This window comes from Podarcis vaucheri (genome assembly GCF_965113315.1).
Source record: "Podarcis vaucheri genome assembly, chromosome: 10".
NCBI lineage: Eukaryota > Metazoa > Chordata > Lepidosauria > Squamata > Lacertidae > Podarcis > Podarcis vaucheri.
This window is the reverse complement of record NC_138748.1, coordinates 22,102,245-22,125,982: the sequence shown is the minus strand read 5'-3', so window position 1 is coordinate 22,125,982 and position 23,738 is coordinate 22,102,245. Positions and strand designations below refer to the sequence as shown.

Sequence of the window (23,738 nt, the reverse complement as noted above, 5' to 3'; positions counted from 1 at the left end):
AGCAAAAAAAATCTCCAAAGTTCATTTGCCTTGGCTTTTCTTTTATTGAGAACAAAGTGAAATGCTTCCATGCTGTGTGTATTTATGTTGAATCACAAAGATCTCAGCACCATTCCTGCCTTGAATTTCTTTCTAACAGCAGCCTTCGGTGACAATTGATGTTTAAACACATCAAAATCTAATGTACATAATCTCCTTGCCTCAGAAGTGTAATGAAGGATTAAAATGGCAGATTAATATCCTGTCACAAGAGTGCAAAAGCAATTATACAAAAGCACTCTAACGTATGGGTGCCAGGGAGAGTGGGTATAAAACACAACTCTTCAAGTGCTGTTGATGTATTTCTGAACTAAGCGGAGGCATATTCGAGAACAAGCTGAATCAGAGACCTAACAAAAGATAGCTTGGGGTGGTTACAGAGAAAAGAATGATCGGTCACATGTCACTAAATCAGCGTTTCCTAACTTGGTGCCCACTACACGTTGTGGACTGCAGTTCCCATCAGGCCCAGGCAAATCGTCCTTGAAAATAGGATGCTGGACTGAATGGGCCTTTGCCCAGATCCAGTGGGGCTCTTCTTATCTTCTTATTAATGGGAACTGAGGTCCAAAACACTTGGAAGAGAGCCAAATTCAAGAAGGTTGCAGTAAATATGTTCCTTTTCTCCTTGATGGGAGCAGGAAGATGCTCGTTATCAATATGGTAACAAATGTATTCTATAGAAAGAGGCAGGGATTTTTGTCAGCCATAACTCAGTGAAAGCTCCTCTTAGGTGGGTTCTGGCACCACTGCTGGTGGGCACCATTGCCATGTGAAGAGATCAATGGAAGAGGTGTTCATGGTGAATTTCGGCACCTCTTCTTTTTTCTCTAGAAAAACAGCAGTGGAAAGAGGCCAGAAGAGAATATTTTCTAGATGTTATGGTGCCAGCTTCGCCTTGCACCAAAAGATCTATAATACAATTTCCACATAATTTACAGTGGTTCCCCACAAGACGAATGCCTCGCAAGATGAAAAACTCGCTAGACGAAAGGGTTTTTCGGTTTTGCGTTGCTTCGCTAGACAAATTTCCTATGGGCTTGCTTCACAAGACGAAAACGTCTTGCACTTTTTTCTTAAAGCCGCTTGAAGAGGCGCAGTTGTGACGGACCGTGCTTCGCAAGACGAAAAACATCGCAAGACGAAAAGACTCGCGGAACGAATTATTTTCGTCTTGCGAGGCACCACTGTACTATAAAGAGATGACAATCAACCAGCCGACCTCAGCTGCAAATTATGAGCCCATGTTGTAGGCACATTTTTACTATTTGAGTGAGGGTATGTATTTAATAGGGACGCAAGTGGCGCTGTGGTCTAAACCACTGAGCCTCTTAGGCTTGCTGATCAGAAGGTAGGCGGTTCAAATCCCCGTTATGGGGTGAACTCCCATTGCTCGGTCCCAACTCCTGCCAACCTAGCAGTTCAAAAGTACCCCCAAAAGTGCAAGTAAATAAATTAGGTATCGCTCCGGCAGGAAGATAAATGGCATTTCCGTGTACTGCTCTGGTTTCGGTGTTCTGTTGCGCCAGAAGCGGCTTAGTCATGCTGGCCACATGACCCAGAAAAACTGTCTGCGGAGCGGACAAACGCCAGCTCTCTCAGCCTGTAAAGTGAGATGAGCACCGCAACCCCAGAGTTGTTCACGGCTGGACTTAACTGTCAGGGGTCCTTTACCTTTATGTATTTAATACCATACAGGTTCAGAGAAAGTCTGTTCAATGAAATGAAAGGCCTCAATGCACACACATAGAATTGAGAAAAGGGTGTTTATAAGATTTCGATATTGTCACCCTACAAGAACAAACATCAATACGGAAATGGACTAATATGTCACCTACAGGACAATCATATACACCTCTGCTTAGAACTAAGACATGCTGTGTTGGGGCTTACACTGCCAGTAAATGTATTTAGGACTCTGATATTAAATCTTGATGAAAATATGCAGCTCTGGAGCTAGGTGGAAGATTGCCTGGGAGCCCTGGTAAGTTGTGGTCCATCATGGAAGAAAGGCAGAATAAACAGCTCAGGATCACAATACCTCAAGGACCATGAACCAACCTGGACCCTGCAATCATCACCTGAGGCCCTTCTTCAGGTGCCTCCCTGGAAGATGGCAATACAGGAAAGGGCCTTTTCTTCAGTGGCTCCGTTTCTGGAATGCTCTCCCCAGGAAAGTTTGCCTGGCGCCTTCATTACATATCTTAAAGGGCCAGGCAAAAACATTTCTCTTCAACCAGGCGTTTGGCAGATTAACATTCTATGACCTTTTAAATGTATCTGTGGGAGAGGGTTTATTGGTTTGTTTTGCTTTTGCTTTGTTATGTATTCTGCATTTTCATTTTCTATTTTTATATTGTGAACTGCCCTGTGATATCTGAATAAAGGGTGGTATACAAATTTAACTAATTAATAATAACAATCACCAGCATAATGGAATAAATAAATTAAAACCGATTCAGAAATTCCTCTGGGCTGCATCATACGCTCATAGAAGTTTGCATGACGGATATAAGTTGTAAATTAGTTATCCGTGGATCTCTGATGCAGCATTTTCCAAAATGAATTTTGTTGTTGTTTTTAAAAAATCTTCAAATGCTTCAAATTTCTAGCAAAAAGCCCCAAATCGATCACTTGGGTATGGAATTACTTAAAGCTTGTAATTCACTAACGTTACAGCTACTACATAAACCAGGATAAGACAACATTCTGGCTTAAATTAAGCATCATGGGAGAACACACACACACATGAATGGTTTCTTAGTGTAATAACTGCATCTCTAAATATATCTGTAAAAGTATCTAAACCTCATTCACTGAACTTGTGCTTACTCATGTGCAAGTCAGCAGCATGAAAAAATGCACATATCCTGCCCAAACCTATGCAACAACAGCCTCTATGACTTTTGGATAATTAAGACTAAGAAGTACTCTTTTAAAGGTAAAGGTACCCCTGCCCGAACGGGCCAGTCTTGCCAGACTCTGGGGTTTGTGCGCCCATCTCACTCAAGAGGCCGGGGGCCAGCGCTGTCCGGAGACACTTCTGGGTCACGTGGCCAGCGTGACAAAGCTGCATCTGGCGAGCCAGCGCAGCACACGGAACGCTGTTTACCTTCCCGCTGGTAAGCGGTACCTATTTATCTACTTGCACCCGGGGGTGCTTTCGAACTGCTAGGTTGGCAGGCGCTGGGACCGAGCAGCGGGAGCGCACCCCGCCGCGGGGATTCGAACCGCCGACCTTTCGATCGGCAAGCCCTAGGAGCTGAGGCTTTTACCCACAGCGCCACCCGTGTTTTAGGCCAGGGCAATATAATGCACTAAAGTTTAAATGCAATGCACACACCATGACCCTACCACTTTTTAATTAAGACTGCAGCATGCTGACTTTCCCATTACATTAACTCTTTCAAATCTCCCATGTCACCAGGGTTTCGCTGCATCATGAATTTAAAACGGCAAATTCACCTTACATTAAAATGTGCTCTGAAGCAAATCACCATTATCACAAAGACCATCAAAATGCCATGCACAGAGATAAGACCGCTAATGCTGTGAGGCACTGCTGAAAACACACATCAAAAATTGCATATGATTGATGGCACTAGTTGAGTCTCTTTTCTTAAACTGTTTCTTTGTGATTAGTTGCATTTAAATTAGCACGACTACTTATATACCCTATATATTCACTGGCAAAAATTGTATCGAAGGCTATGAGAATGATGCGATTTCATGAGAGGAAGATTCTTCTCTGAAAAGCTCTGCCTTCAGTTTTTAAAATAAAAAGCAAATTTTCAGACCTCATGGTTGCAAAAACAAAATTATTTGGTAATGTATGGGCAACGTCTGCTGAAAGATGGTGACCAGCTTAAGATGGCAAGCCTATCCACATGGGGGGGGCGGGGGGGAATTAATTAAACGTCATGGGTCTCAGGACTGGACCAAAAGGCTACCAAGAAAGCTTAGAAGTTAAGCAGGAATTGATACCAGGTATTCTGCTGTGCCGAAAGCTAAAATACTACCTGCTACACCATACTGACTCTTCAAATTTTGCATGAGAAAATCAGCTAGATGGCTTACCAGCATTAGATCCTGTAAGGTTATAACGAGCATTTAGCTTCTTGATGATGTTCTCATGGATCTGAAACCAGTCACTCTCCGTGTTACACCTGTAAAAGGAGTAGTGTTTTAAAATCCCAATAGGATACATGTTTTCCCTAGTTAACAAATTCAGAGGGTCTATCTCCCAAGGCAGGATTGTATCTCTCATCCAACGCTACCAACTGTGAAATGAAACAACTTCAATGCGTATCTGTTATGGGCTCCAAAGAGTGTTGGGGGCAGGGAGGCAGGGGATCAGGGGAGTGACCCAGGAGAGGGGGACCAGCAATGTATGGGGTGTGGCACAGCCCACAAGACAAGAGCTAAGGCAGGGGAAGGAGGGATGCACTCAGGATGTGGCGGAAGGAAAGGCTGTTCTGGCAACAGGCAGATCAGTAACCTCCCCACCTTCCCCTGCTCCGCTGTCTCTTAGAACCAGGAGAGGTTTAAGGCAGGAAGAGTAGTAGCAACCTCCGTGCAGGAGGAGTCTCAGGTTGCAGGTGGGCAACACATCAAAGGAAGGTATAGAAGCCAGCAGGGAGCAGGGTCTCACTGCAACTGACCCACAGAGTGCAGGTCTGAGGGACAGCAGTCTAGTGGCTAGAAGCATGGGGGGGGGCTGGAGTCAGATGCAGGTCAGCACAAAGAGGTAGCGTCAATGAAGTTAATTTTTTATTCAAGGAAATGGCATACAACTCAGCAACCCTTCCCAGTAGGTCTTGCCCCTATAAAGCAGTTGCCAGGACTGAAAGTCCCTGCCTTCCACCCTGTCTAAGGCTTCTCCTTAAAAAAAGGATGCTTCCCAAGCAGTCTCAAAATGCATCTGTGGATCTCTGGCCTGCTCTTCTCATTACTCTGCACATTCTTGGAGACCAGGAGACGAGGGAGAGTCCTTGGAGTCTGCAGCGGCCTCCTCTGCTTCAGCCTCAGAGTCTGAACTGCTGCCTGTCACAGGCTCTCCCTGCTCACCAAACCCTGTTGCCCCATCAGAATCCAGCTCCGCCTCCTCCTCCCAATCTCCTCCCTCTGACCTCTCCTCAGGGTCCCACCACAATCCCCTGCTTCTGAGTCTTCTTCCTCTAGGATTTCCCTTGGGGGTTTCCCGGCTGGTGCCTCCCACCACTCCTCTTCGTCCAGCCAGTCCCTGACATCAGGCATCTGGGAGTTGATGTAAGTGCTTCTTTTTGGTCAGTGAAGACTTAACTATCAGATATGTGCCTTCCTTAGCTGGGGTGGGCCAGGACAGTATCTGGAGCTTTCTGAGAATTGCTGAAAAAGAGTGTTATATATACACAGAACTCTAAGTAACGCATCTAGGGATAGCTCCAGGTTGGACACCATCACCCCAGCCAAGTACCATCCGATGGGTTCTTTCCAACATTAGCAGCTCCCCAACATCAGTCAGTGCACACCCCAATAGACTTACCAGCAGTGGCATGAAGCAGCATGACCTGTGGTGACTGGGTGCCCATCATTTTAATGAGCAACAGTGCCCACTGGGCCACTCTGGAGAATTACACATGGCAGCCTGCTCACATTCTAATGCACAGATAATGGCACCTTAGGAATACCTGCTGAGCAGTTAGAGACCATGAGCTCTAAACTGTGAACCTCTTACTCAAGTCGTCTAGGGGGTAAACCACCCAAGCTGGCTCTCCCCCTAGATGACTTACAGATAATTGAGACTGGCCACTGTGTATAGATTGTTTGAAACTAAAGGTCAAACAAAATTATACCACAATGCAATTTCTTTGAAGTGGCCACACTCAAAATGGGAAGCCACTAGAGAGGGAGCCATGAGTACCAATTCCACACAAGAAACATTTTCAATAGCAGCAGCAGAAACAAAATGCTCAAATCCCATAATTCAGCAATTATTTTAAGATGTATTTGTTATTTAAAGGAAGCCAGAATCCTTTTTTTTTATGTGTTGTCCTGCATTTTTAAAACACACACATAAACAGTCCCATTCTCAAAGGAGAACAAAATTGGCAAGTCAACCTGCCTACTGCTGAGGAATCCAGCAGAGAACACTTTCGGCTGAACTGTCAGAAAATTAAAGTAAAATAAAAGCTATTCTGCCTTTGCTCCATCACACTAAATTGTTCTCACAACCATTGCTTCCAGCAGCTATAATATGGGGGGAAAGAGTCCAGTGAAGGATTGACCTTGAGACACTGAGGCGATTCATAATCCGAGAACTAACCCTGAAAGTAGCAGAAGCCCCCAGTGAGTACAGCTGATAACATCGCAGTCTGTGCCCTCATATTATTTCCCAAAATATTATTTCACACTTTCAAGTCCAAAGTCAGAGGAGAGTGAAACATACTTTTTCACTGCTTCCAAGAAACTAAATAATACCACTGGGTCAAAAATACAACTTACACTTTATTTACTAAACAGCTCCAACGGGATTGGAGGGATCATTCTGCGATATTATAGCAGTGGACAAAGCTGTATTGTAACTTTCGAATAAATGCTTTAATAATATTTTTTTTAAAAAATCTGCATGTTATGGACACAAAGGCATATTGGAAGGAACCATTGGTACATTGTGCTCAGTGCTGCTTGCTGTAGTGGCCACGGGCTATCCAGAGTTTCCAAGGGGCATTTCTGGCTGTTGCTGGACAAGCAGAGACAAAATCTTGGATCTTCTGCATGCAGCCTGTGTGCCCTGCCGCTGAGCTACTCGCTTTGTTAAAATGTCTGGCTTCCTGCAGCCACTAGCCTTGACAGACTGTGTGTGAATCTAACAACAGTACTGTGTCGTTAGGCACCACTGCATCAAAATATAATGTTGCTTTATGGTTGAAACTGCTAGTCAAAAATTGCTGGAAAATAATATGTTGGTCAGTGAAGAAGAAGCAAGATAAGAGCAGATACTGGGCAGCTTAGAAAGTTGTGTGAAATGAGAAGCTGTTAGCAAGTGCCATGCAAACATCTGATAGGTGTTTCTACGGAGCCTTGTTCCATGGTTAAGTGCTAGCAACAACCTGCCCAGAGAATGGCTAACCAAGGACTGGAGTCTAGTAGAGGTCAACAACCCACATAGTATGGTTCTGCTCTGCTTTCTTACTCTCTTGATGTGCGTCTTGTTAGACCTGATCAAATTCTCATGACTACTCAGTATCCTGCTAATTTGCTCGAAAATATTATAATATAGTAGCAACTAAACTACCAGGAATACAGGTGGCAAAAGATTGGGAGAGCCCTTCAAGTGATGTGTAGGAACATATGCTCAGTCAAGGATACTCTATATTGATGTTTTGACTGTTCTGATGTTAGCAGAAGAAGTATGAAGAATAGCTCCAAGCTTTTTAGGGGGTTGGGCTTGGATGGCTGTTCCAATTCTACAATTCTGTAAATCAAAAAGTCTGCTGCTTCAAAAAAGATTCTTGTGTCATCTTTTAAATCCACACCTTTACTCAGAGAGCAAGTTTTCATAAGGCAACATTCTCCTTTGCATGATGTTATTGTTCTTTAAATTTTCACAGAAGTCTTTATTTTATTAACTGCAATAGACTATGTGGTAGATTTCTTGATCAGGACAGAGAATGGAGTTGAGGCTGAAAATAGCCATTAATAACTGACTGATATTAAGACTCAGAGAATGTATCATACCTAGAATTATACGATAACTGTGCGCAATAGGCTATAATGGCTTAATATGAATGTGGATCTGCACATATAACTTGGAAGTCAAAACCTTTCTGGAGGGAAAACATCAGATTAAATTTCTATGACAAAATTTGACCTCACAATTTCTTCCCATGGACTACTTTAATGTACTTCAGATTTACATTTCCTTACATGTATACTTTCAGAATAAGATCATCTTTTGTGTCTCCTGCCAACAGATCTGCTATGCTGAGGACTGCACAACCAAAAGGTCGTCGGTACTGTACATTGCAAGCATTTTTCTTTTCACCAGCTCCCATTCGGCCTGTCAAACAAAACATAAAACAAGACGCATGAGCCACAAAATAGCATCTTTCCAGATGTGCACAGGAGAAGGAGGAGGAGGATATATCTGCCAACATCAGCATTTAATTTAATAAAGTTATTGGATTACAGCTGGGCAAACCTTCCCACCCCCAAATACCAACTGCATTGAAAGGGTGGTAAATATTCAAACTGCTGTCATTAAACCATAGGTTGGCAGAGCACTCTAGGTTCCATTTGTCTTATTCAAGAAGCACTCACAATGCAGTCCCCAAAGAATTGTCTAATCATGGCATCCAAGTAAAGGAATCCATGCCAGAGGTTCAAAACCTGGATGCCCAGTCTGGCTCAGATATCTCACCTATCTCCTAGAAGAGCAATTCTGAGTTTGTCCAGACACACTTCAGGCCTAGTCAGGATCATCTGACAGACTTTCAACCACATGTTCACAAAAGTTGCACTTCAATCTGGATTACTACTGTTTTGACAAATTTTCAACAGTTTGTGTGATTGCTCTCTCTCCCGCTCTCTCATAAATCCACATGAGCTATATGTTTAATTTATGTGGTGACAAAAGGCACATTATTCCCAACAATCTACACTGTTGTTTGCTTCTTCTGCCTGTCACTTCTTCTTTGTGTTAAAATAAGCTGTGCTGCCTGCCCTTAAAAACCTGCACTGGGGCCTGACTGCGGTGAAATGGAAAACACACAGCAGTCTATTCTAGGCTTTGCAAGATCAGAAGCCATCAGTGGCTGAGCAGATGCAGCTTAAACAGAAAATGCAGTGAGGAGAATACTAAGTCTTTGGTTTAACATTCATAGGCAGCATTTCTAAAATCTTCAATATGTGTGTTTGTTTAGATTTATATCCTGCTTTTGATCAAATCATTCTCAAGTTGGCTAATAACAGATCGCATAAACAACCGAACAGCCCTTAGCTCCTCGGCTGACGGATGATATTTGCCCTAGATTATTTTTGATTCGAACAGGTTATTTTGTACTACAAGTTTACTTCCTGAAGCCCTCTCCTAGCAGAGCATCCATGATAATCTTTTTTTTTGGGGGGGGGATAGTAAGCGGTTCAATCATTGGTTTATAATGGTTCAATAGACTAAATATTTGATTCCTGTTGTTTGATGCATGTTGGAGCCCAATCACACTCCAACCTGAAGCATTCAAAATATCAGGATCCAGATGAGTTTCCACAGCAAGCTACCTATGGAACAGTAGTGGCACAAATAACAGCAGCTAGAAACACATTAGTGAGTTGGGGTTCCTGCTAGAGTATTTGCACCTGTCGTATTGCATGACACTTGCAAGGTTCAATGACGGAACTCTAATACTGTATCGTTCACCAAAGTCAGACAATTTTTGACATATGTATTGCCCCAGATATAGTATGCTCAACAGCAGAATAGATAAAGATGCATTCAGCATTTCAAAATGGAAGGCATAAAATGCCAAATTGGCTAGAGGTGAGGAGGAGGGGGAGGAGGAGGAGGAGGAGAAAGCAGCCACTGTGGATGATAGGGGAAGATTACTGGAGTTAACTCAATGAAATCCATATGACAGCTTCTTTAAATAAGGAGATTAACCACTCTTCTCTCCTACACTACCTTAACATTGTATTTGGATTAAATCAGATTTGTCTAGAATAATGTTAACCATATGATAAACTGTTCTAAGAAGGAAATAAATGTTTTTATTCATGCACACACCCACATATACAAGATAGACTGGTGTTACCAGAAAAAAAGGCAATTTCAGGAACCAAGGAAGGCACAATAAGGGTAACAATAGCAGGCATAGGAGGAATTGAGAGATCCAGACTCCCCATGCCTGTTAATAAGCCTGATTCCATTATTCTCCTCCTCCTCCTCCTCTCTCTCTCTCTCTCTCTCTCAGAAGTTCACCAGTGTCAGCTGGTGGCAGCTATTTAAAAATCATCACATACTATGACCCAGTGCTTTTAAAATAAAATAATAATAAAACAAGGTCCAGGTATCAGGCAGCAAAAAATATGTCATACTGATAAGTTCAGTCACAGAACTGCCAGCATACACAAAATTATTTCCTACATATGTGTGAGACAAAATACAGTGGTACCTCTGGTTATGAACTTAATTTGTTCCGGAGGTCCATTCTTAACCTGAAACCGTTCTTAACCTGAGGTACCACTTTAGCTAATGGGGCCTCCTGCTGCCACTGCGCCACCGCCACATGATTTCTGTTCTCATCCTGAGGTAAAGTTCTTAACCAGAGGTACAACTTCCACGTTAGCAGAGTCTGCAACCCGAAGTGTTTGTAACCTGAGGTACCACTGTACAAATGTGCACATTTCCCACACATTGCAGTTGGCACATGGTGTAATGTGCCTTTTTCCTTAAGGAAAATTATTTGTGAAGCAAAGGAAAATGATTTTGTGTGGGCAGAAGACCAAATGAGGCTGGCTGCTTGGTGGCCATTTCCCAAGCAATTTTATGAGATCCATTGTTAATTTTGATCAGTGTGTCTTTTCCCTCCTCCTACTTCCAAAACCTAGTCTAGATAAATAATTTATCTTGTGGGTCCATCACTTCAGATGGCAAACAGGATATTTTTTTCTTTAGTGTTCTCATGAAAAAAGATCCCTTCACACAGAAAAATGGCATGCCAGAGAGAAGCGTAAATTAGAACCTTCCTCCCAGATATGTATCTTTTTTCCTGATGATTTTTTGTTTGTTTGTTACATTTATTGTCTTTTTTTTTTTTTTGCTTTTAAAGAGCTTTTAAAACCAAAAGCCACTGTAGAAATATCTAAAATAAATGCTTTCGTAGATTTTCACGGGTACAGGAATGCAGGTTTTGGTGTCTTCGGGTGTCTTCCCGTGTAAGAGTCGGGGTGTCTGTGCGACGTTTCGACGAGGTCTCACTCGTCATCTTCAGGCTGGTGCTTTCGGCTTCTTGTTACTGGAACAGAGCAGAATCTGGTGTTTGAGTTCCTATAAATACTGTTGAGGGGTGTGGTGTATAGCCTCCAACGTTCTGGGCAGAGAGGAAGTTCCTAGATTAGTGTGCCTCTTCTTCTTTTGTTCCTTAATTACTTGAGGGATATCTTGAGTGATTTCATGAGTGATATTCTGAATACCACTGGGTGGGTCATTAAGTGTAGATTAGTTGCTAAAGCTTTTGTGTCTTGCTCTGTTCCAGTAACAAGAAGCCGAAAGCACCAGCCTGAAGATGACGAGTGAGACCTCGTCGAAACGTCGCACAGACACCCCGACTCTTACACGGGAAGACACCCGAAGACACCAAAACCTGCATCTAAAATAAATATATCAATTTCTTTCTCTCATCTCAATTTTACCACAAAATGCTTATCTAGTTCATACCTAAAGTAGCTTGGAAATTGCTTCTGGGCTAGCTCACACATAATGCTAACACTGGTTTTTCCAGCCCCAACAAACTGTGGTAAATCTTAACTAGGGTTAGTAGGAACAAACCAACTTCAAATTGTAGTTCATTGTGTTTCAACTAACTATAGTTGGTTGAAATTAGTTGAAACTTAAGCACAGGCTAAGGCTTGTATGCAGTGCTTTTTTTCCTTAAAAAAAATGTTTAGGGGTACTCTCATTTTCCTACTCATATTGAACTACTGCCCCTCAATGAGGCCAAACTTAGATTCACAAAATGTTTAGGGGTATGTGTACTCCTGCGTCCCCCCAGAAAAAAAAGCACTGCTTGTAAGACATATTAAACTAAGGGTGATCTATAAAACGAAAGTGGAAGCTTCTTATCTCTTTACTGTGGCCTCACTGGAGGAGGAGCGGGGAGGAAGGGAGAAGTCATATGCAAAGCTCATTGCAGCTCCTTCTTGTAATGCTAAAGAACCATGGCCCTAAACCACAGTTGAGCATTATTACGCGAGAAGAACCCTGTCTGAAAGTATTATTAATATTTTAATGTAGGGCATCCCGAGTGCTAAGTGGTGGCCCAGCAGCAGTGACAATAAGGATAACCATCACTGCACAGTGAAAACACACGGCCTGAAATTATCACATTATCTAACATCTTCTTACGTAAAGGTTTTGGGGAAACAAGTGTACATACCAATCCGTATAATGTGCACAGTGATGTAGATGTCTTTCCTGAGCTCACTGCTTCCCAAGTCCTGTAGAGAATCAGAACAGTCTACAATTATTAAATTTTGTTGTGTTATTACTGTATACTTGTGTCTAGGAAATAAAGAAACAAGGAGGTGATAGCTTCAATGTATTTGATTGACTCACAGAAATGTTTGCTCAGAAATAAGTCCCATTGTGTCACTGGAACTAGTGTGTATTTAAGATTGAAACCTAAAAGCATCAATGGCATATACCGTACTTATATCAGAACATTGCTGAACTGTAGCTAGTACCATGCAGGATTTTGAAACTAGTGTGTGTCCCATCCATCAGATATGCAAGATCATAGAATTGGAAGTCAGTAAAAGACTGCCCATCAAACCTGAAATGAGTATATTCATCTTGCAATCAATATAACCCAGTTCCCTAACCCTCTCTGTTAAATTGGACTGGCTCTCAAGTTCTGCAGATATCAAATGAGGTTTACTTCTTAAAATGTGGTTTTAAGTCTGCTTCCTAGAAAGGAAGCTCCATTGAACTTGTGTAGCCTTGAGTTGCAAGAGATTTATTTGATTTGGCAAGTAAGATACAGAAAAAAACCACACATTCAACTTATCAAGGTGGCTGTCATACGTATTTGGCACAGTTGCTGGTACCCAGTGGAAGGATGCTGGACAAAATGAATGATAAGTCTGCACAGTTATGCCCACTCTTTTGTGCTTTGTAGTGTGCTTTCTATTTCTATAACTGGGCTACCAGCAAGGAGGCAACCCCATTAACGAAGTCTTGATTTATTTATTTTTGCAATTACCAAATGCAGACAAAAATAAACACCCACTCACCACAAAAAGAGAACAATGTCTTTCTGGCTTCTCTGGACATTTTGGCAAACCATTCCGATTCAATTTTAAGAAAAATCTCTCGCTGTAAAAGAAAAGAAGCAATGTAATACAATGGGCAATATTAAAAACAATTTAGACAGGGAAGGAGAAAAAAACATCTAACACATCTGAGTAAACATGTTTTTGTCACTGTTTCCACAGCACACATTTCCAATATTCATAGTTGATGCTGCAAAGAAGTTAAACCTTCTTGCTGTGTGGCAAAAGAGAGCTTATTTGAAGTGAAAATCTAGAATTCCAGGGAAATGGTGCAATGGTTTCAAGAAATGTTGACTTTAAATTGAAGCCAGATGTGATCTTTAAAGACACTTTAAAGTTCTTTAATTAAATTAGCAAATGGGGAACACATCAGAGCTAATCGTTTCAGAGGTTATGAGCGCATATAGGATATTAGGTCAATCAGAAGGGCCATAATCACAAAGTTTGTAAGAAAAACATTACTGTTCATCCAAAATAGTGTGGGGGGGGGGGCAGGCATTAAAGTCATTCTAGGGCCAAAACACCTGTGATGTTCTGTGAAATTACATCTTACAAAATGAAGCTGTGGGTGCTACAAATTAAAGAGCAGGGGACTGTCCCCCCAAAAATGGCTACCTGAGGAACATGTGAGGATAGAGATTCCCCCTCCTCACCATTCCATGTACTGGCACAAAATTTTACTTCAGCATTGGTTAGCATCCTTCTCTGTACCCGACGGCAGCAAGCTAGGTTAGTGGTTGTAGGACAGTTTCTGTGGCACACAGAATTCCCAATCTCCCACAAAGGGGATAGATCAGGGAGCTCTGGAAGAATGGCCAGAGAGACTGCAGCTGCTCACCCCCCAATATGCCAACCTAAGGCAATATATGTCAACCTGAGGCGATTGCTTCACTGCCTCATGGCAGGGCCAAGCTCACACAAGAGTGGTGTGAGCAAGGAGATTTTTAATCACCTCCCCTCATCCTGTTTTCAGCTAAAAAAAGCCCCCACCTGCTTCACATCCTGCAAAGAAAAAGATATGAGGTTCCTTAGGTTTTCCTTGAAGGGGGAAAACAGTTGAGGCAGGGGGCACACGCAGACACACACCTACATACAATTTTTAAAGGGGAAAAATGAGTGATGCCCCTTTCCTCTGCTTTAGCTTGAAGCTTGCCCCAGTATACTTTGTAAAACAAAATGAACAGAGACAAACCACACACAAGACTGCACCGCATTAGCATGGCCCAGCAGTTGTTCATCACCTTTGCCATAAACAGCATCAATTTTAAGAAACTGACATCTAATTTTAGCCGCTACCACAGAAAACAAATGTCAGTAGGATCAAATAATTAAGACTGAGAAAAGGCAGGCTCCCCACGCAAGGCTTTTCTTTTTCACTTGCTGTACCTTCCAATCATCTTACCATCAAATCCCATCATACATAAGAGATCACTCCGTACATTCCTTTTTAACTATAGCTTTTTCAGCTGTTTCCTTGGCTTCTGCCAAGGCTGAGCGACTGCCACACATATGCTGTCTTCCATGTGCAACGACGAAAATAGCAACCAGAACATCTATGCAAGCACAATAGAAGGACTAATAGCACAAGTATATTGTGTGTGTGTGTGTGTGTGTATAATTCTCCAAGGCTGAACCAACAGCAATTCAGGAAGATCACACTCTCACAGGCTGTGTTCTGCAGGTTTAATTTCACCAGCTCATATTCCAACTAGGAAATTTGCAGGCATCAGGGGTACTTTGGCTGCTGCGGTTCACTTTAAAACAAGCTGAAACGGATGCAGCTCAATTCTCCTGTTGCCGAGGGAGCAACTGTCAGCGTCTGGCAAGAAATCAAGCCCCAAGTGGTTGGGTTTCCAAGTTTGTGGAGAGGTGACCATCAGTCTGAAGGGGCCAAGAGGTGAAAAACACTGTCCAGGACAAGCAAGGGCCAACAGCTAAGCAGCAGCCAAAGATCAGAAGCAGGAAGCGTAGTCCAGGGCATGCAGGCCAAATTCCTTTAGCAAGAATGTGGGAGGAATAGAAAAACAGGATCTTATATTGGCAGGATCCTCTCACGGGGAAAATGTTGCTCAGCCTGAGGGCCAGGAGTCAGAACTGGTTTCAGGTTCGAGAGGGCAAACAGCACACGAATCCTCAAAACTATGCTACAACACCAGCATTAAAACGGTAGCTAGATTCAACTCCCTGGTGCTGCTCAGATCACGAGGCCAGGGTGAGGGAAGAATGGAGGGGGGGGCAACAAGGACATTGGCCACCTCTGCTGGAGTGCCAGGCCCAAGGGTGCCTGGTAACCATCTTGGGTATAGAGAGGCTGGTCCTTGGGGTGATCTCACTCTGTCAGGTGGCAGGGTTGGCACTGCAGCCAAGGTGGTACCATGGAAGAGCTCAATCTCCAAAGGTTGAAGCAAATCTACAGTCACATGCTGGTGGCCCAGAAGGAAAGGCACTAAATCTTGATTTTGGGTGAGAACAGTATGGTAACTCCGCCCCCTACATAAACACTCCTCAGGAATTACAGCAATGCTGCTTCACACAGAAACAATGACAATGTTGGTGTCTGGTGGGCTTCCCTCAGGAAAGCCTTCCATAGAGGGCCTGTTCTGTCACTATCTTCCGGGCCTCCTTTGGAGGTGGCACACGGAAATGGGCCTAGTGTCAAAACTCGCACTTTGAAACAGGACTTTGAACAAATAAGATTATGTAAACGTTGCCTTTGAGGATCCATACATAACAAGCAATTTTCCCATCTAACTCAGGGGTAGGAAACCTAAGGCCCGGGGGCCGGATGTGGCCCAATCGCCTTCTAAATCCCATGCCCGTGGATAGTCCAGGAATTAGCATGTTTTTACATGAGTAGAGTAGAATGTGTCCTTTTATTTAAAATGCATCTCTGGGTTATTTGTGGGGCATAGGAATTTGTTCATATTTTTTTTTCAAAATATAGTCTGGCCCACCACATGGTCTGAGGGACGGTGGACCGGCCCACAGCTGAAAAAGGCTGCTGACCCCCTGAACTTGTCACTCTGCAGGTGAGATGCTGAAAAGATAGTGACCAGTACACCATGAGATGCATGCTAGCATTAATCACACTCCTGGATTAAAAGCTGATGGCTAGAAGAACAGCACTTTTTAGGATATTTGCCTGACATGTTTTCCTTTTTATGTTCATCTGTCCAACTCTGTCACCAAAATCAAGAGCAGTTATTGTGAATGCCTATGATGTGCTCTACTTCGCAATGTGTTTCTATGAATTTATGCGTGTGCGTTGTAAAATTGAATGTTCTCAAATGTAAGCCCTACTCTGATCAGCCACAGTACTAAAAATATCTCAGCTAGCACATTTCTAGACTGTCACCAGTAACCCCCCTCACCTGACAAAACCCAGGCCTCTGCAAGTTGAAGAAATTAAAAACATGCACTTAAATATATATTTAGCTGATTGTCTGCCACCTACTTAGCAAGCTTGCTTTAAAGTGTGTTTAAAAGAAAAAACTTGTTGAAAACACTCCTGTAGTAAGTTGCATCTCCCGTCACAAACTTCTAGCTTATTATCACCCGATCCATGTTCATCTCTCTCACCTTCTAGAGCAGGGGTCAAAAAGGTTTATCTTGCCTGGGGCAGATCGGTCCCACGGAGATCCCTTTGTGGGCCGGATTGTGTGCGCACGTGAGCGCGCAAGCCTGCGATTTTTGGCGTCTGCATCTGTGCAGGTGTGTTTTTTTGCATCTGCGCAGATGCAATTTCCGGCACCGCAGAAGCGAGTCCATGCGCCACGCTGCGCCGGTTTGCGTGTTCAGACCCATAAACCTCCCCCCTAAATAAATTCCCACTTGACTCAAATTTTTGGTTTGATTTTTGGCAGAATTTAGGCCACAACTTTATTGATTACAGAAAGTGACTGGTTGCATAGGCTCTGGTTCGACTAGCTCCCTGCACCCTTGCAGGCAGCGCTGACCCAGGGCACCAGCATAGGTCAGCCAAGGGTGAACACCTGGATAAGCGGAAAGCCAGGAACGGGCTAAGTCCACCACCCAAATGTCCCCCTGGACTCAGGCATGGGCACAACACCCTAACAGGGGTTGACCAAACCATCAAGTCCCTGAATTCCTTTAACAGAATACCCTTCACATAGGGATGGCGAGAGCGTTCTCCCATCCCTATCACCTGAACCAGAGCCTATCCGCAACCTTACAAGTTGTGACGATTTGCTACACGGCAGGCGAAACCCAAATGGCAACAGCCAATCAGCCAAGTGGGGGAAATTCCTGCCATGTCCCTGTCCCAACGACAGACAACACACGACAGCATGGCAAGGTCAAGCACAACAAGCCCTAAAAGTAGGGAGAGGTGGGTGGGTGTTCCGAATGCACGCGCCAAAAGAGGAAGCTTCTGGGTCACGTGCGTGGGCATAAATAGGTCCCTCGAACCGTTTGAACTGCGTCCCATTGGCCAGATTATACCCAGATTCGAGGGACCTACCAACCGGGTGTTGTGGCTGACCAATTGTACCCACCCACAACACAGGGTGTTGGTTGTCCAGGTCTCACTGCAATACGTGCCCTCTTTAAAAAAGTGAGCAAGAAAGCAAGCTAGATGCATAGCTCAGCCGGTGAAACATGAGACTTTTAATCTCAGGGGTGTGTGTTCAAGCCCCACTTTGGGCAAAAGATTCCTGCATTGCAGTGCGTTGGACTAAATGAACTTTGTGGTCCTTTCCAGCTCTACTATTTTATGATTCTATGATTCAAAAACTGTTTCCTTTACTAACCAGATGGGTGGGATAGGTATGGCATCCCTTACTGGCTTTGGTTTCCTTTAAGTCAGCATTCATAGTTCACGGCCAAAACATGTCAAAGTTAAAGATAAGTTTTAGCAGCAAGACAGCACAGCACTCTTTCCCTCTTTCTCTCTCTCACTTCACAATCTGTCCTTTTATTCCTCAGCAACAGCAATAACGATGCATCTACTTGGCACCTCCTGTCTAAACAACATGTTTTGATTTTTTTTACCACTCATTTTATAGAGAAAATCAAAACCAACTGTTAAGCTTGTCCTTCCTAGGCCTAAGGAACCATCAATTTTAGCCAATTTCAGCAAATGTGAGAGCAGTGATGATGGGCTGAAATGGATGACAATGCTGAAAAAAGACAATTCTTTTTGGGCAAGCTGCTTGGAACTGTTGCTGGATCACAGAAACAGTAGTTATGTGAGAAACTGGCATCTTGGGGAGATGAGAACCTGATAGGGTTAAAGCAAACATCATATGTGTGAAGATGCTAAAGATAATGACAATGGCATCTTAGCAACTGTGGAACCATAACATCATCAGAGAAAATAGAATTTTTATTATTTATTTATGGATCGCCTTTTACATTCCTCTCAAGGCGATTTACAAACATATATTAAGGCTATAATAATTTTTTTAAATGCTACTGAAAACAGGCACCAAAAGATAGGTTTAAAAATAGTACCAATGCTGGGGCTAATACATTTTCATTCAGCTGGGAAAGTCTGTCAAAACAAAAATACCTTCAGTTATTTCAACAAAGTATGGATAGGCAGAGGTGCCATCTTCGTAAGAGGATTGACAAGGCCCATATGTGACGCCATGCAATGTCATGCGTGAGAAGTCATGCACGTATTGAGGGGGCTCGGGCTCTAGGAATTGGTGCACCTGTGGATAGGGAGTTCCTTCTGTATCTCAACAGAGAATGTAAGTAATGAAAGGGTTGTAAAGGAGAAAAAATGCCGGTTCTGTTCCCAGTTGGAATAAAGGATGTTCATTCAGCGACTCCTTTCATTGCTCTCTTCTGCCTTCTTCTTGCACTCTCACCCAGCTGAGGACAACAATATCTGTGACCTACTGCTCTGGCTTGGCAACCATTTATTCCAAAATTTTAGTGTGTCTTGTTTTTGTCTAGTCACCTGGCTTGAAAGGGCAGACTCCAGCTACAGAGGCTGCGTCTCTTGCTTAGGGAAGGGGGAGGTTTGATGCTGGCGTCAAGTTTTAGTTGTGGATATGCATTACTTTTGCTTCTTTCTGAGTGACATGGTGTGTTTATTGTTAGACCTTATTATGAATTACCAGTGGATTGTTTAATTATATGGTATATTAATTAATATGAGGTATTTTCATTGCTCTGTTGTTCATGACTCATACTGCTACATTTTGTTATTGTTGTGAGCCGCCCTGAGCATGGTTTACTATGGAAAGGTGGGATACAAATAAATGAGCCAGGTGTGTTAGAAAACGTGCAAATTAGTATATGGTGCAAAACTTAGAAATTATGTTTGATAATTAGGTGGACTGCAGAGAGGCCAAATCTTTGGTTAGGATAGGAGAAAGCAATACTAAACTCCGACTGATTGTTGCTAATCTTGTGCCATTCTTAATCCACATTATTATCTAAGCACTTCATTGCTACAGTACATCCCCCCCCTTACATTGCTTTTCTTTTTTGCAAAGCTAATTATACTCTGTATGAATATTGTTCTCTGAAAAACACTGTCTATCAACAATGATTGATTTGCTTCAGTTACAACCTTGAGTCTTTTATCGCTGGTTCTGCCTTGCTCCCTGAACCGCTGGGTTGCTAAAGTGCAAATGTGAACCTTGATTACATCACCAAATTAACACCAATTACAAGACACAGAGGGTGAAAAGAATGCTGAGGAGAGAGTTATGGCTGGATAACAGAACAGCTTAAGGGGTTGTGATAAGCCGCAGAAGTAGAATCAGCTCCAGAAATAACATCAGTTAACAGACTTCCATGCCAACTTGCGGCTGCTGAAGGCAGCTCCATACATTACAACTGCCAAGGGAAACACCGACATTTCATCAGTGTTTCCCGCACAGCAAATGTGTAACTACACAACCTTTAGAAGACATCTGAAGGCAGCCCTGTATCAGGAAGTTTTTATTATGCTTTTGTATTTGTTGGAAGCCGCCCTGCATGGCTGGGGCAACCCACTCAGATGGGTGATATATAAATAATAAAATTGTTATTATTCTTGTTGTTGTTGTTGACGATGATGACAACCCTAGCTAGTAGCAGAGGCAAGCTTTCATGCACCCAGAACCTGTTCATAGTTCTAAGGTAGGAAAAGACAACAGAAGTGCACTTGATCATCTTTGTGGCCACAGCCTGTTCAGAGATTCAACCCCCCAGGTGGGCATGGAGAAAGAGTAAGCATGCATGCTTCTGTTAGCCTTCACCAGTTCTGAGTTGTGTTTTGGTGGGCGTGTGTGTGAGCAAATATGCTTCAGTTTATTCTTAACAACATGCTATGTTTCAAAGATGAGGCATGAAGACAAGGCTACCCAACAGGGGTGCCAACGTGAATAAAATATTGTGGGGACCCAGGAAAGCCCTGCCCCACATAACTGATCACATGATGCTGTGCACATGCACCATTTGAATGGGAATGCTTATCAACTTTGTGGGGGCTCAGCCCCCTCAACTATTTTATTGTGGGGTCCAAAGCCCCCACAGCCCCTAGGAGTTGGCTCCTATGCTACCCAAAGATGTTTTGACCTCTGAACGGAGCCCATGTCGAATTTAGTAAGACCTTTGCTTTGCTTCCAATACCTCTTTTCCCCCTTCTGCTGCTTCCCTTTTTTCATTTAAGGAATTTAATTGACAGCCTCTCTGCCTGAAGGCAGCCGAGGCACGATGCAACATTAAAAACCAACAGTACAATTCAGGGAGGCAATAAAATTACAGAAGCCTAATAAAGCCTAATGTTACAATATAATTTTAAGAATAGCATTAGCAATTCAGAAAATCTATACAGTGACAAAATGCAACAGGAAATGTTTCCACCAGCCAGCACTTCAACAAGTGTGTGTGCATAGTGGAGAGAGGAAATACACAATCCAGTGCAGTAAGGTTCTCATATCAACCCTTTCCTGATCAAATTTCTCACTTGCAAATATGTTTGCTACAAGCCAGCATGATTTCTTTTCCTCTAAACCACCCACAGCCAGGCTAAGCAAACATAATTCAGAGTAAAAAATACTAAAATACTGCAAGGCATTATTTATAGTTCTCTGTTCACTAGTGCTGCAGTGCTAAGACCTTCATTTCTATTTTGAATGCAGTAAGATCGTAGGAGAAGAAACAGGATGTTCAGTTTCCACAACTGAAAAATGCAGCAGAGAAACAAAATCCTAAATCATGTAATAATGACCTCTTTCTATTTTATTTTTTAAAGCAGGCCAAAAATAAAGTTTTGGTTACACGTAACTGAAATAATAGGAAATTTCACATACAACAGAATTGTTTATACAGGCTAACCTTATGGTTAAGCAGGTAAGTTTCTAAACCTATTTTGTTTGAAAGAAATTGTAGTACAATCCTATGCAAGTCTGTTCAGGCATGAAGCCTGTTGAGTTTACAGTGGATTGATCCAAGGTAATCAAGAACAGGACTGCAACCTTAAGAGGTCTTTGTTAACAAATGTGGCACTCACAATACTGACCCTGAAAAAAAACTTCAAAAGCAAAGCAAATTGGGTTTTCCCTATAGCTGCCCAAAGTGAATCACCCAATCCTTTCCCAATCAGATATTTGCAGGAAGAACAAATTATTTCCTTTGCAATAATGTCATCCAGTTTCACTTTAGGCTCCTAAACAAGTGACAGGTGAAATATGGTATACACAGTCCAACTGAGTAGAAGAAAGGTGGTGGTGGGGCAGGGAAGGGAGAAACCCTGAAGAAATGAATGCAAGCTGGTCAACAAAAGGATTCCTTATTCCTTCCAGGAGAAAGCCTTAAGAACAAGAGAGAACTGGACAAATTCTACTAACCATGAAGGCTATGTCCTACCTCCACTGTTGGAGTCAATGTCCCTCTAAATACCAGCTGCTGGAAACCACAGGAGGGAAGAGCGGCGTTGCACATAGGTCCTGCTTGCAGGAACCCCGTAGGTATCTGGTCGGCCACTGGGAGAGCAGGATGGGGCTAGATGGACTAGATGGGGCCAGTGGTTCTTGCGTGTTGAGACCCAGCAGCCACCCCCTCGTTGGAAAATAACTCACACAAGGACACAGATATTAGGTTTATGTTATTGGGCAAATTTGGCGACAGCTTTATTGAATTACAGAATGTGAGCGGTATTGGCTTAGGCATTGATTGGACCCGACTATATCTGACTCCTGCCCGCTGCGCAGGAAGTCCGGTAAGGGTAAACCACCGGGAAGGGGAGCCCTGTCGTTGCGAACCAACTCGAGCTCCCCCTGGTGTTCCCGTCGGGGTCATGTCATGGCCCTAGCCCCCGACTGGGCTTCAGAGAAGATCAACACCCCCGGATTCCTTTAATAGAATACCCTTAAGCATGGAGGGGCAGGTGATGGCCATACCTCACCTCCCCCACACAAGGTCAAACAACGCCTAACAACCCTAACAAAGTTGTGGCGATTGCTACGAGGTAGGCGAAAACCAGGTGGACAGTGCCAATTTGCCAAGTGGAAAAAATTCCTACCAGGCCCCTGGGACAACCAAGGCAACCAACCAAAGTCCATAGCAAGGCCAGTGCCTAACTTGCATATAGGGAGGGAGGGCGGATGATTGAGGAAGCAAGCCAAGAGGAAGTCCTCCGGCTCACTCCTCAGTTTGAACTGTCCTGGCCATGCCACGCCCCCAGCCAGCGGATTGGCTGGCTGGGCTCTGACGTGGCCGGGATCCCCCGGGCAACGGGGGACAAAGTCTCCTACCCCCCAGTGGGGAGTGGGTAGCCACGCGGTCCACCGCAACTCCTCCCCACTGGGAAGTGGAGCGGATTTCTTACATTCTTATCTTCATTGCACAGCTAAACGTCCTTATGCTAGTGGAATTGTTTAGATGTGTATCATCTCCTTTCATAATCTCACATTGGTGCATGTATGTGTGTACTGTTGCCTGTATTTTTAAACTCTGTTTCAAAATAAAAGTAAAATCCCATGGAACCAAGAGACCCGTGCAATCCCGTGTCCACGTGTGGTTATGTTGTCTGAGTAACATAGCTCCGTGGGATATTATCACGGAGAAGCATCTTTAAGAAGCTCTAATTCTTCATCTAACCAGCCCTATCATGTTTGACCTCGTTCACTCTTTATAACGAAACCTGCTGTGAGCAGGTTTATGCAATTTATTTTTCAATTTGTAATTAAGCTCCTACAGTCCCGGCAACAATTCAGTAATTATATTCAGACTAACCAGAATGAATAAATCCCATTGCCATTTTTATTCTCTCTTTCTATTACAAATATCCATCCAATGTTCACTTACAAATCCAAGTAGCACATCTAATGTACCTAAGTTTTTAGTACGATGTGCAGTTTGAGTTGCTCAACCACAGAAAGATTACGTTTATGGGTCATGAAGATGGAGCATAGCTTTATAAAAGCTCATAAAATTAACAGTCTGGAGGACAAAGGAGAAATTATTTTCCATCTCAAAGTAGTAGATCTCAGGGTCATCAAATGACATTTGCAATAGGTTCACAACACAGAGAAGAAAACATTTTTTTCATGCACTGCATGACTAACTTCTGTAATTTATTGCTTTGTGACTAAAGAGGAATGTACAGGTTGAATGACAATAGAAATATTAATGGATATTAGAATAAATAGGAACAATTTGTATCAGGGAGCAGCACATGATAAAAAGAAGTGATTTTCAGATGCTTGGGT

At 43.1% G+C, this 23,738-nt stretch overlaps 1 protein-coding gene across 5 annotated transcripts in view; it reads right to left on the bottom strand.

Moving 5' to 3' along the window:
• Positions 1–23,738, bottom strand: part of DOCK4 (dedicator of cytokinesis 4) — a 247,927-nt gene that overhangs the window by 108,322 nt on the left and 115,867 nt on the right. For all 5 annotated transcript variants that reach the window (XM_082239403.1, XM_082239404.1, XM_082239406.1 and 2 more), the window contains exons 9-12: positions 13,027–13,108; positions 12,171–12,231; positions 7,948–8,080; positions 4,117–4,205 (exon numbers count right to left, since the gene is read on the bottom strand). In XM_082239403.1, coding sequence (XP_082095529.1) covers positions 4,117–4,205; positions 7,948–8,080; positions 12,171–12,231; positions 13,027–13,108 — 365 coding nt within the window. The remainder of the gene's footprint in view (positions 1–4,116; positions 4,206–7,947; positions 8,081–12,170; positions 12,232–13,026; positions 13,109–23,738) is intronic.